We start from the raw sequence: 13533 nt of genomic DNA, 5'->3' as shown, positions 1-13533 counted from the left end.
ACCCGGCCGATGAGCGGGAGGCAGGGATAAGAGGTGCGGCAGGTGACACCCTATTGAGAGTGCATGTGCACATGCCATTGGGAATAAAAACATTTTTCAAAAATTGAAAAAAAATTAATTTCATAATCTTGCCTAGTTTTCCCTCAGATGGAGCTTTCAGGATAGCTTTATGTTAGGAGGGAAAAATGTCAATGAATAGAATAATGATAGACTACTAAGTGAACTTGGAATAACTCATTTCTATACTATTTTAACCTTTCTTATCCTGGAACATAGTATTCACTTTCTTGGTTCCAGTTTTCTTTTTATTGCCTCAGTCAAGCTTTTGTGGAAGTCCAAGAGGTCCCACATAGATCTTATTCTTAACAAGACTCTGTATTTCCTGCAGGTTAAGGTAGTTTTGCTTTCTTTCCAGTTATCATTGCATTTCTGCCTCACATCTTATTTTAAACATCTAAAACCACCCAAGGCAATGACCAGAGGATGCAGGAAGCTCTGAACACACCTGATGTGGGAGAACAGCGAGCTCTTAGCACATCCTTGTCTTTGGGGCAATGGAACATCACACTGAAGCAGGGCAGGGCACCACCCTTCAGCCTCTGGAAGCAGCCAGGGTCCAGGCTTTCGAAGGTTCTGAGTGGCTGACCTGACCTGGTGGGACCAGGGAGGCTGGCCCTGGACTTCCAGCAGGAACCAACAGCCATTCATATGGAATGGGTCCCTTGAGGGGCAGGGTTACTGCCTGAGCAGAGGACTGGTCAAATGTCAGGGAGGAGGAAATCTAGGAAAACCCCAGTCAGGCAGAAATAGAGAAATGCACCAGACACACAAGCCTTGTGCTTCCAGCCCGGGTCCAACCAAACATTTCCAATCTCTAAGGTACCTTTTGTCAAGATAAATGCAGTTAATTTTCCAAAGCCACCTAATGGCTTTTCAAACTTTTTAATAAAATAAAATAAAATAAAATAAAATAAAGTAAAATAAAATAAAATAAAATAGAAGAGATAATCAAATGAGTCATGAACACAAAACAGGAACTTCCGGGTCCAATTTTTACAATCATACACTCCAAGAAATAAAGGCTAATTAATACTCTCTATTGCCTAATGCCTACCTACAGTATACCTATTAAATGCTCTACAATGCTGCATCCAACAGCTGGGGTGAGGCAGAGAAGGGGACGCTGACAGGGACGGTGTGGAAACATGCCATTGCTACTCAGAAACATCATTTAACTGTAACTTATTCAGGGAGCATCAGGCAAGAACGGGACCAGGCTGACAGGATACAGTCACAGCCCTAAGAAAGACTTGTGGAGGGCTGCCAGACCCCATGTGGCAAACCCTGGCCCCAGTTGAAAAACAAACACTGGGTGCGTGTGTGCCCAAGATCCCAACCAATAGGGAGGTGGAGGAGAAAGGACTGCACCATCACCCTTCCTCTTGGGATGGTGCTTTCTCCCTCTCCCTCCATCTCTGTCCCTCTCTGGCAAGCACACACACCCTCTGGCAATTGGGGGGGAGGAAGACTTACCAAAAAGTCACAAACCTGTTTTAGATGGTGAGGTGGATAAAATTGCTATATTAATTCCTCACCTCTCCTTGTGCTCCCAGATGTTTAAGACCGGTCCAAACACAGACCTGTTCTAGACTGTTTCTTATTTCTTGCCTCTCCTTCCCCATGGCACTTTGCAGTTACTCTCACTGGAAACCCAGTGGGCCCCCTCCCTCTTAATTCAGAATCAGCCATATGACTTGCTCTGGCCAATAGGATGCTCACTGAAATGTCACTGCTTGAAATGCCCTTTGTGCTTCTGTCTATCCCAAAGAGTCACTAAAGTCTTAGCCTGGGTCCCAGACCAAACACATGTGGGATAGATTTGAGCTCGACCTGCAGCAAGGAGTCAACCCAGTTAAAATACAGACTGAAGAATCAACAGCCCAGCCCCAGAAGCATGAGTGAGAATACATGATTACTATTTGTCAGCCACTGAATTTTGACATGTTTGTTACACAGCCTTACTATGAGAGTAGCTGACTGATACAGGTGGTATCTCCAGAGAGAATCCAAAAGACATTTAAAGACAGTTTCCAAGTTCATAAAGAAGTCGGAGTTACTTACCAGGCTCACCTTTTTTCTTTGAACCGGATTTCTTCTTTGCAGAAGCCTCTTGCTTTGGTGCCTCCTGGCTCTGGAGTACCTCTGTATTTTTGCTTTGACTAGGAGCTGATTCTGTCTTTTTACCCTGATTGGCAGCAGCATCCACCTTCTTGCCCTGGTTGGGGGACCCTTCTGCCTTTTTGCCCTGGTTTGGTGTTCCCTCTGCTTTTTTCCCTTGGTTTGTAACACCCTCTGCCTTTGTGCTCTGATTAGCAACTGAATCTGCCTTTTTTCCCTGGCTGGGGGCTCCTTCTGCCTTTTTACCCTGGTTGGAAGTTCCCTCTCCCTTCTTGCCCTGGTTGGGGCTCCCTTCTGCCTTTTTGCTCTGGTTAGGAGTTCCTTCTCCCTTTTTACTTTGATTCTGGACCCCCTCAGTCTTCTTGCCCTGGTTCTGAGCACCCTCGCCCTTCTTGCTCTGGTTTGGGGTGCCCTCAGCCTTCTTGCCCTGGTTCTGAGCACCCTCGGCCTTCTTGCCCTGGTTCTGAGCACTCTCGCCCTTCTTGCCCTGGTTCTGAGCACCCTCGGCCTTCTTGCCCTGGTTCTGAGTACCCTCGGCCTTCTTGCCCTGGTTCTGAGCACTCTCGCCCTTCTTGCCCTGGTTCTGAGCACCCTCGGCCTTCTTGCCCTGGTTCTGAGCACCCTCGCCCTTCTTGCCCTGGTTTGGGGTGCCCTCAGTCTTCTTGCCCTGGACCTGAGCACCCTCAGCCTTCTTGCCCTGGTTCTGAGAACCTAGTCAACTACAGTTCAAGTCCTGGACCCTGTCAGCTTTCTTGCCTTGGTTTGAGGTGCCCTCTGTCTTTTTGCCCTGGTTCGGGGTTCCCTCTGCCTTCTTGCTCTGATTCTGAGCACCCTCAGTCTTCTTGCCCTGATTCTGAGCACCCTCAGCCTTCTTGCCCTGATTCTGAGCACCCTCAGCCTTCTTACCCTGATTCTGAGCACCCTCAGCCTTCTTGCCCTGGTTTTGAGAACCCTCAGCCTTCTTGCCCTGGTTCTGAGCACTGTCAGCTTTCTTGCCTTGGTTTGAGGTGCCCTCTGTCTTTTTGCCCTGGTTCGGGGTTCCCTCTGCCTTCTTGCTCTGATTCTGAGCACCCTCAGTCTTCTTGCCCTGATTCTGAGCACCCTCAGCCTTCTTGCCCTGATTCTGAGCACCCTCGGCCTTCTTGCCCTGATTCTGAGCACCCTCACCCTTCTTGCCCTGGTTTGGGGTGCCCTCAGTCTTCTTGCCCTGATTCTGTGCAACCTCAGCCTTCTTGCCCTGGTTTGGGGCTCCTTCTGCCTTTTTGCCCTGGTTCTGAGCAGTATCAGCCTTCTTGCCCTGGTTTAGGACCCCTTCACTCTTTTTGCCCTGAGCAGTGCTGGAAGCTGAGATACTAGTCTTGGCACCCACTGGGGGCACAACCACCATAGGCACCTCCTTGGGAGCAGTTTCCAAGATGGCAGCCTTTGAGGCAAGAACCTGGATGGAATTGACCACAGAATTGACTGCCGGTTCCACCTTCGCCACTTTTTTCTCCTTTTTCTTCTTATCTTTAGGGGAGAAAGCTGGATTCTCTTGAGGCATGGCAGGTACTGTGGCTACAGGGGCAATGACCATGGGCTGTACCGGGGTTGGAGCCACAGCCACTGCAGGTGCCCGCACAGGTTCTTTGAGGAGGATGGTCACATTTGGGGCCGCTTCATGGTCGGGTATCTTCCCATTGGGCTTCTCTTCCTTTTTCTTGGTCTTTCCTTTCTTTTCTACTGTTTTCTCCTTCTTCTTCTTGTCCACTTTCTGGTGGTGAGTCTTTGCCATCTCCTTGCGCTGGTTGGCCAGAGCTTCTTCATACGATGTCTCCTTCATGGAGAAGGTCGACACCAGGAAAATGCCGATGGCGGAGACAACCATGAAGCCGCCGAAGACCACCACCCCTAAGGTCTGTGTGTCGTAAATGTCCATCCTGGCTTGCTTTCCTTCCACCTGCCAAACACACATATGTGGATTACTCTCTGTACACACACACTGAGGCATCTGACAGTGTCTATCTCCACTCCACCACCCCACTTCATTAATTCTTTCTTCATTCTAATAAATTCAGAGAATAAACAAACCCAGGCAATCTTTGATCTTAAACACTTTTACCTGCCACTCTTTAGAAGTCAGCACTTTTGACCCAAGATATATGCAGTCCCTATTGGTGATGAGAAACACAAAGCAGTGGTAGGCGGCAGAGTACAGGTCTGTAGCTGCTGTCCATGATGCCCAGGGACTCGGGAGCCATGGTCAGTTCAAGATGTTCTCCACCACCGGGGTCAGACACGCACAAGAGCAGCACAGACCAAGTGGAAGTGATAAGGAGTGGTGAGGACTACAGCAAAAAGCCCCACCTAAATTAGAGAGTGGGTACCAGTCGACCATCGCTGATTGCCATAGAAATGTGGGCACTAAGTTCAGAGATGTTTTGATTTCTCATGTCAGTCTAGAAATCTTTTCTTTTTCTCTCACTGTGAAATTGACTGATTTAAAAAAAATACCACGTGAGCCAAACCAAACTCATCTGTGGCTGTCAGCAATATGCCAGCAGGCCCCTGGCTTGCCATTTCTATTCTGTTGTCTCCTTTTTTCTCAGTGTAGCTAAAAACATTTCCCTGGGGTCAGAAATTTAAAAAAAAAAAATCAAAAAACAAAAAACATCTTTGCATAACAATTCTGAAAAGTGATCAAGAATCTAAAGAAGGAAAATGGCTTTTTGCCAGCCATATCTCCTAGACAGTCAGGGAGCCTGCAGTCCACATGCGGGGAAACTGTTCACAGAGAGGGGACATGATACACAATGTCGCTAGGCCCTTGTCAGAAAATGTGCAGTTATATATCTATGCTCAGCCATTTTTTTTTAAAATAAAAGGGTTCCATACATCTTTGTGTTAGTAATTGTAGTTGATTTTTAATAATTTTTTTCCCTTTCATATGAAAGAGAGAGAAAGAGAGATGCACCCCAAAAGGTTTCAACACCATGATACACCCTCAGTCAAAGCTGGCCTGGATCGTGGGCACGTGCGCACGCACCCAGTATGTCCAGGGATGAGAACCCAGGGTCTTTCCCATATGGGTGCAGTTGGGTTACCAGTGCTCCATCACCTGGCCCAGGACACCTCAACTTTTAACTAATGTTGATGCTATCATTGCCAGTTACTTGAACTATGGAGAGTGAGGAACAGTCTAGTTTCGCTTAAGATCATTGGTGGACTGAGCAACCAGAACGTACATGTAAGGGTGAGTAGGGGCGAGCAGATGGAACAGTGGTTACATCACTGGACTCCCACATAGTCAACTACAGTTCAAGTCCTGGACCCAGTGGTTTGAAAATGACACCAACCATATGTGCATGTGTGCCCAAGATCCCAGGAGGAGAAAGGATTGTGGAGTGGCCATCCCCCAAGGGATGATTTCTCCCTCTCCCTCTCTGTTTCTGTCATCTCCCTTCCCCCAAGCCCATGTGTCCTAAGGCAAAAACCTCTTTTTTAAAAAAAAAAAGAAAGAAAGGGTGAGTAGGGGGAAGGGAGAAGGGGCAGAAGAGAGGAGGGGAGGGGAAGAGAGGAGGTGAAAAGGTCTCCCCTGACCTTATCCTCCAAAACTTGTGGACAATGTGGTAGGCTGGACCCAGGCTGCTTAGTGGCTTAGATGTTAAGGTTTCTCTTTGCTACGGTTTGAACTTTTCCCCCAAAATCCATGTGTTAGCATTTGGTTTTATGGTCAAAGTATCGAGAGGAGACTTAATCTGATTAAAGAATTGCAAGGCAAGACCTTTGGGAAGTAATTAGGTATCAGAGTGAGAACCCAAACATCGAGTCTCGAGGGGATTGTAAGGAGAGGGAACGAACCAGTCACACTCTGATCTGCACAAGCTCCTGTCCTCTGCCATGTTATTTACCAGCAAGAAGACCCTTAACAAGAAGACCCTGGACCTTGGACCTAACACCATGAGCTGAATAAACCTCTGTTCTTCTACATTATCCAGACTCAGGTATTTCTGTTACTGTCAATAAAACAGACTAGAATACCCTTCTACTAAGAAGTTGAGATTCCGGGGTTGGCAGGTGGCATGGTGGTTAAGGGCACTGAACTCCCACATGGCAGACTACAGTTTAAGTCCTGGACCCAGCAGCTTGCTTTCTCACTTTCCCTCTCTCTCTCCTTCTCTCATCCTCTCTCACTCTGTCCCTCTCTGTTTATAAATAAAGTTAAATAAAATAATTCTTTAAAAAAAAGAATACGCTGAGATTCCTACTTCTCTTGAGTACGTGTGGGGAAGGACAAAAGAATGGAAATTCCTAAACAATCAAGAAATTTGAATTCTGACATTAAGGCATTTTAAAGAAGGAAGATTTTTAAATGTCTCTTTTCTCGATGTTCTAAGAAAAATCAAGTTCATTGTAGAATGAACAGACGATCTCACTGAGCCCTTCTAAAAAGACCTTGGCGGGAAGGGGGTAACATTCTCATGACAAGAACGTCCATGTACACGCCTTCCAGCTGGGAACTTCATCAGCTGTGGCTGTAATGCTCATGTCTCCTATAAACCAGCACCTCGGGTTGGGCAGGACCACAGTACAACTTTTACCCTAGTTGTCACCTCTGCGTCACCTCTGCAAATGAAGGCAGAGGCTTCTGCAACCTGGCCAAGGCTGTATTTAGGATTCTGAGTGGGTTCTGACCTATGGCGTGGGCAGTGATGGCACGATCCACAGCAGGGGCTCTCACAGATGACAACTGAAGAAGGCTGTCACAAACCAGTCTTTCCAGGGACACTCCTAAGCCAGGCAATGAAAAGGAAATTGTACCCTGACCGGCCTTTGGTGGGTTTGGTGGGTAGGAGGGCAAGGACAAGAAGGATTGAAGCTGTGACGTCAATCATCTTTTCTTGGTAGGAATTCACCCACTAGAGCTTCTCTGAGTCCTCACAAGGACCTCTCAGAGCACTGCCAACGTGGGCAAGTTCAGGTACAAAAACCACATTGTAAACACTATACTCAGTCTATTCATGTGACAGTAGTCCTCTAAAACACTCCCGTTCTCCAGAGGCAGACTGCTGCCAGGGGTCTGGGGGCCCCTAGCCAAGGCTCTACAAACCGAGTAGCTTCCCAACAACCATGTGCTCAAGGGGTAGTCTCCATGGAGCTACAGCTGGCACCAGCCACAACTCTGATGCTGCGAATGGTCATCCAGGTACAAAGCCAGGCCTGTCTGCGGCCGAGGACTACGGGGCTCTGTGCAGCCTGCTGGTTTCCAACTTCTAAACTCGGCCAGAAAAGCCATGGTAGAAAACTTACTCTTCAATCTTACTCGACATGAGCAAACATGAGATTCATAAATATATTTTCTGTTCAGAGCACGAAATAGAAAAACGCAAATTTAGGAGAGTATTTTTCCTCTGGGCACACACGAATGTATGTTTTACAGCAGCACAAATGCATCTTCCTAACTCTGCAGAATGGGGTGCTTCACAAAAAAATTATATTCCTACCACTAATTCCTGAGTTAGGAGTTTTCTAAATCTTTCATAGGAAAAGGAAAAGCTTTAGTCTTAACAAGTAATACACTGAAATGTGTGAGGCTAAGACCACCACAGATGGCGAAGAAGTCAAAGTGAAAAACCACCCGTGTGCTGCCTTTGCAGAGTCAGCTTGGGGGGGGGGGGGCACAGACATTATCCAGAGGGATCCCCAGCTCCCGAAGTGGCTGGCACGCTTGGAGTGTAACACAAAAAGATGACAGCCCTGAGAGGGAAGGAGGCAGGGGGCCACTCACTAGTCCACCTCTGGCTCCTGAGAAAATGGTTCTTCTTCTGTTCTTGGAGTCTAAGACCAAAAGGCAGAAGCTCACATTCTAGATGTGGATTTATCTGCTGACTGCACACCTAGTCAAAGCAGTAAAGTCTGACTTGGCAGAAGGGTCTGAATGGGGTTTATGAAAGGCCCCTCAACAGCCCTGGGGCCTTGGTTTCATCACTAACCAGCTATTTCTTGGCAGCCCACATGTAGAGGCTCAGAGAAGCCCCGGGTAACGGCGGGCAGAGGCCAAATCTCCAAATCCACCTCCTGGGCACAAGGGCCTTGAGAGAAGGTACAGAACTGGAACGGGAAGACAGGAACAGAGACCCTAGGTGTCAGGACTGTGTCAGAACCAATACTACCTCATCTTTAAAATTACTGTGAGATAGTTCAAACAAATAAAAGAACAAGAAAACTATGAACATCCACTTAACTGCCACCCAGGTTTATCAAATCCTAACACAGTGCCATATTTACTTAAGATATTTTATATATCATATATGCCCTTGTCGACGTCTATGTGGGATCTTTAAAAGGTGTATGGAAAATGGATGTTATGAAAAAACTGCATGGATTTCAAAAAAATTTTGCACCAAAATAAAACTCATACTTCAATTCATCTCCCCCTAAACTTTCTGAAGTTCTCTTGTATATATCCTCTTCCTTCCAGAGAGAATTACAAACACCCTGAATGAGCACTTACTACCTCCACGACATAATATACATAATAAATGTGTCTCATCCAACCAAATAACATCACTGCTTTTATGCTGGTAACTGGTACGTGAGTGAATTATTCTAGGAGTTACTTAGCAGCATTTTTTGACTAAACTGTTTTTGAGATTTATTCATACAGACACATATATCTTTGGTTCATGCATTTTAACTCCTAAATTACGTAACTAACCACAAATTAGCATCCATGCACCTATTCACTTAGGTTTCTTTTTTTTTTTTTAAGAAGAGATTTTTGCTATAGGGCATGTACACTCACCAGAGAGACAGACAGAGACATCACCCCCCCACACACACACAGAGTGGATGGCCACAAAGCAATCCCTTCTCCTCCATTATCCTCTCAGAATCTTGGGCATGAACGAATGTGCCCAGCATGAGTTTTAAGCCACCAGGTTCAAGACTCGAACTACAGTAGACTACATGGAAGTCCACTGATGCAACTATTACACCATCTGCTAGTCCCTGCATTTAAGATTTTTAAAACTAATAGTAGTCACACAAACTGCAACGTGACATGGCTACCACATAAAGTGGGGAATCTCTCCTACACCCTAACCCCAGGCACTTGGGTGGCTAGCTAGAGAAAACCAATAGACGTCATTTTCCTGGTGCCAGATGGTGGTACAGCGGACAAACACAACACTCCATGACACTGACCCACGGAGAAGGTCCAGGGTTTGCATCTGGAGACCTTCCTGAGTACCAAGCACACGTGTGCCCATGATCAGGACTGGCTGAGGCTGGGGTGCATCACAGCATCAAGACCTTGTCAGGTTGCTGTCTCTCTCAAGGAAGAAATTAATTAATTAATTTTTAAAAAGAGAGGCGTCACCTTAAGTAGTTTAGAAATTATTTTTGGGACCAGCAGATGGTGTAATGGCTGTTGCTGGACTCACATATAGTCAACTGTGGTTCGAGTCCCCAACCCCGTGGGTTTAACTCACGCCGGGCTACATACGTGCCCAAGATCCTGAGAGGAGAATGGAGAAGGGACTGCGATGTGGCCATCCCCCCGGGGAATGATTTCTCACTTTCTATTTCTCTGTCTTTCTGGTGAATGCATGCGCCCTATAGCAAAAAAACTCTCAAAAAAAAAAAAAAAGTATTTTCTTCTTCTGGAGCCAGCTCTGTGGCTTGATGATAATCTAAGTCAGATCCCACATGGCTGAGTATAGTTCAAATCCTGTGCTGACGGCCTGAAAAACATGCCAAGAATGTGTCGGGGGAGGCGTGCCCCAAAGCTCAACAGAATGGAGAAATGGACTATGAGAAATTATGACGTGACCATACTCCATCAGGGGATAGTGCTTTTTCCATTTTCCTCTCTTTCTGTCTCTCACTAGACAATGCATACACCCTCCAGCAAATTAAAAAAAAAAATTATTTTCTTCTATATCCCTCTGTAAGTCTTCTGCAGTGAAGTTGTCAGTCAGTGGGGATCTATCAATACTTGGGTACGTGACACGGAATGGTGACAGAACTTTTCCCCAGCAGTTTCATTTCTGCACCAGTTCCATCTCCTCCATCCCCACAGACTTCCGTGGCATCTCTGTGGCATCAAGTGGACACGTTTCTAGAGTTTCTACTTTGTCCCACCGGTAGGTGTATTTACCTATGCATGGCATCAATGTCACATTTTAGCCTATGCACCCCCTCCAGAATTTCTACTGGGATTTTTATTTAAATCACACCAACTTTCTAGATGAACACAGGGAGGCCCGGCATTTCACCACGGAGCTTCCTGTCAGTGAGCACTGTGCTATGGCTCTACGCTGATTTAAATGTTTTCTTTCACACTTTCGGAAAGTTTTTGATTTCCTCTACAGGAGTCATACACATCTTTTTTGTTGTTGTTAAAGATAATTGCTATTCTTCTATGTGCTATGGGGGGGGGAGATACCTTTGTGAATTCCTTTTTCTATTCCCCAGCTACAGACAACCAGCAAAGTTATTCATTTTGGCGCATGTCTCATTTACTCGGCTATTATGCTAAGCTGTTGTCAAATCTAGGAGTGTGTAGGTTCTCTTAGATTTCTCTGTGAAAAAATCACCTGTGGGGAAAGAAGGCAGCACTGCCTCTTGCCTTCGAAGCTGTATTACCTCATCTCCTTGTCCTGTCTAGCAGAGCTGGGTGAGGGCTCCGATGCGGGGCAGAGTCTAGGGAGACACATTACGTTCCTCGTCTCCCCTTTACACACGCTGTACTGACAGCAGGTTTGGGCAGAAACTTGTTCTCAGGTTAAGTAGCGTATCTTATGTTCCTATTTACTTTATTCTAAACACCCGAGTAACGAATTTTAGCAAATGCTTTTTCTCTTTATCACTTAACATTTTCTCCTTTTATCTGAAATGTGTTGAATTACAATAATATATAGTCTAATGTTAACTCACAGATGGTTTCCATGATATAAACACTTCTTGCTAAAGGTTCTTTTTTTAATACATCACTAGACTTGGTTTGTTCATTTTTTTTTTTTTTTTAGTTTTTTCCATAGGACATTTAAACTCCCTCAGGGCGGGGGAGGGAGGGGGATGAGAAGTAATGTCTCTCAGCAGGGGGATGGCCATGCTGCAATCTCTTCTCCTCCTTTCTGCTTTTCAAATTTTAGGCATGCACGCACACGTGTCTGGGGTGATTTTTGTCACCAGGACCAGAACTCCAACTGCAGTCATCATGGAAGAATCCAACACCTTAACTACCACACCATCTGCTGGCTGGTTTGTTCACATTTTTATGTAGATTTCTGAGTGTGTTCTAAAGTAAAAATAAGGTCATTCTCAGACTTTCTGGTCTGGGCATCAGGGTCATTAGAGTCTCACTGAATGAGTTAAGAATCATTCCTTTCTCCTATTTTTGGGATAGTTTTGTATAAAATTGAGATAATCTGTTCTTGGTAGGTTTCAAAGAACTTGCTTGAACAACTGTCAGAACTGGTCTTTCAAGATCTTTTCTTAGAAGGAGGAAAGTATGTAGAGTGTTGATTTTAAACTGTTTTATGTTGTTGTTGTCTGAGAGAGACTTTTGCTATAGGGCACATGCGCTTGCCAGAGAGACAAAAGACAGAAAGCCAGAAATCATCCCGGGTGGGGGGGCCACACCGCCATCCCTTCTCCAGTTTCCTCAGGAATTTGGGCATGCACACATACACGTCTAGTGTGAGTTTTAAGCTGCCCATCCAGGACTCCAACCCTGGTGGACTATGTGAAAGTTCAACGATGTAACCATTATGCCATCTGCTGGTCTCCTGATAACTTAATTATAATGATTCCAGCTTTTGGAGTTTGCAATTTAATCTATATCATTTTCATTATTCTTTTCCCCACCTTTCTTTCATTTATTCTGTTCTAACTTCTTGACATAACATTTATTAATTTTCAGTCTTTCTTCCTAGCAGCAAGGAGTTAAGGCAATAAACTGCCCTTTAAATACTGCTGTAGCTTCTTCCTATACAGGCTGCATGCACAGTATTTTCCTTACTGTTCTGTTTAGCTCTCTAATTTCTATATGATCCCTTCTTTGACTTCTCACTGGCAGTCTAACTCTTCTAATACAAGAGGCAGCTTTGAATAATTGACAAATCCTAATTTAACTACACTATCACCAGAGAATAGGTCAAATAGGTCAAAGCTTTCAAATTTTCAACTGTATTCCTAAAGAATATATTTCTGTGTGTCCCAGGACATGTAGAAGGAGAAAGACACAGACACACATACTAGTATATCCATATTATGCATACGTATAAATAACAAAACTCTCACCAAATGACTCAATCTTAGTATGTGTGATAGACTAGTATTTTCTAGGCCACCCAAAAAGTTCAGAAAGGTACTACACAATAGGGGCCAGGAAGTGTTGTGGTGGTTAAGGTGCTGGACTCGCATAAAGCTGACCGTAGTTCAAGTCCAACACCTGGAGGCTTGAATGAAATTCATGCTGGGCATATATGTATGTGTTCCCAAAATCTCAGGAAGAGAATAGAAGGGATTATAGGATGGTCATTCCCCCCCGGGGGAGTGATTTTTCACTTTTCCTCTCACTGTTTCTCTCCCTGCAAGCACATGTGCTCTATGGCAAAACCTTAAAAAAAAAAAAAAAAAGGTATTACAGTCAATTAAATTGACTTTGAGGCCCATAACAGGTTGGGCCTACAGTTTTATTTACATTATAGGAATTCTGTTATATTGTGATCAATTTTTATAAGTGTATGTATACTATACAGATTACAGGGATCTATATACTCTACGGATTACGGGGGTCTATGCGCATCTTTACTTCAAATTCAGTAATCTGCTTTAGAATCTTACTAGTTGTCTGCTTACTCTAGCAACTACTGAGAGCTCTTAAATCTATTATGCTCGTGGATTTTCCATTTCCTCTTTGGAATCTGTCAGTCTGTACTCTTATTTGGAGGCCATATCTCATCAGGTGAACATAAAACCAGAACTGTTACATCTTTCTGGCAAAGCACCTGCTATTGTCTCCCCAACACCCCATTATAGCATGACATTTATCCTAAAAATAACTGGGGGGGGATTGTTTTAACTGAAGTCTAGTTTGCCTGATTATTTTTTAAGTTTTATCTTTTTTTTTGGGGGGGGGGCATAATATTGGCCTAGAATCTTTTTTTTAATTCTTACTTTCAACCTTTCTGTGTTCATGTTTTAAGTGGAACTCTTAAAAATAGCATGTAGCTGGATTTTATTTTAAGACCAGAGTAGCAATTTGTCTTTTAAACTTGCAGTGGTAGGCTTAATCCACCAACATCTACTGTGATTTCCTATATAACTGAACTACTTTCTACCCTTTATTTTGTGCTTCCTAGTTAC

At 44.7% G+C, this 13533-nt stretch overlaps 1 protein-coding gene across 1 annotated transcript in view; it reads right to left on the bottom strand.

The window, feature by feature from the left end:
* Nucleotides 1-4146, bottom strand: part of RRBP1 (ribosome binding protein 1) — a 62033-nt gene extending 57887 nt beyond the window's left edge. The window contains exons 1-2 of the mRNA XM_027770013.1: nt 2950-4146; nt 2267-2889 (exon numbers count right to left, since the gene is read on the bottom strand). Of these exons, the coding sequence (XP_027625814.1) occupies nt 2267-2889; nt 2950-4132 (1806 nt within the window). The 5' untranslated portion in view covers nt 4133-4146. The remainder of the gene's footprint in view (nt 1-2266; nt 2890-2949) is intronic.
* Nucleotides 4147-13533: the final 9387 nt, after the last annotated feature.

Source organism: Tupaia chinensis, unplaced genomic scaffold (assembly GCF_000334495.1).
Source record: "Tupaia chinensis unplaced genomic scaffold, TupChi_1.0 Scaffold000101_1, whole genome shotgun sequence".
Classification (NCBI taxonomy): Eukaryota; Metazoa; Chordata; class Mammalia; order Scandentia; family Tupaiidae; genus Tupaia; species Tupaia belangeri.
This window is presented reverse-complemented; position numbering and strand designations above follow the sequence as displayed.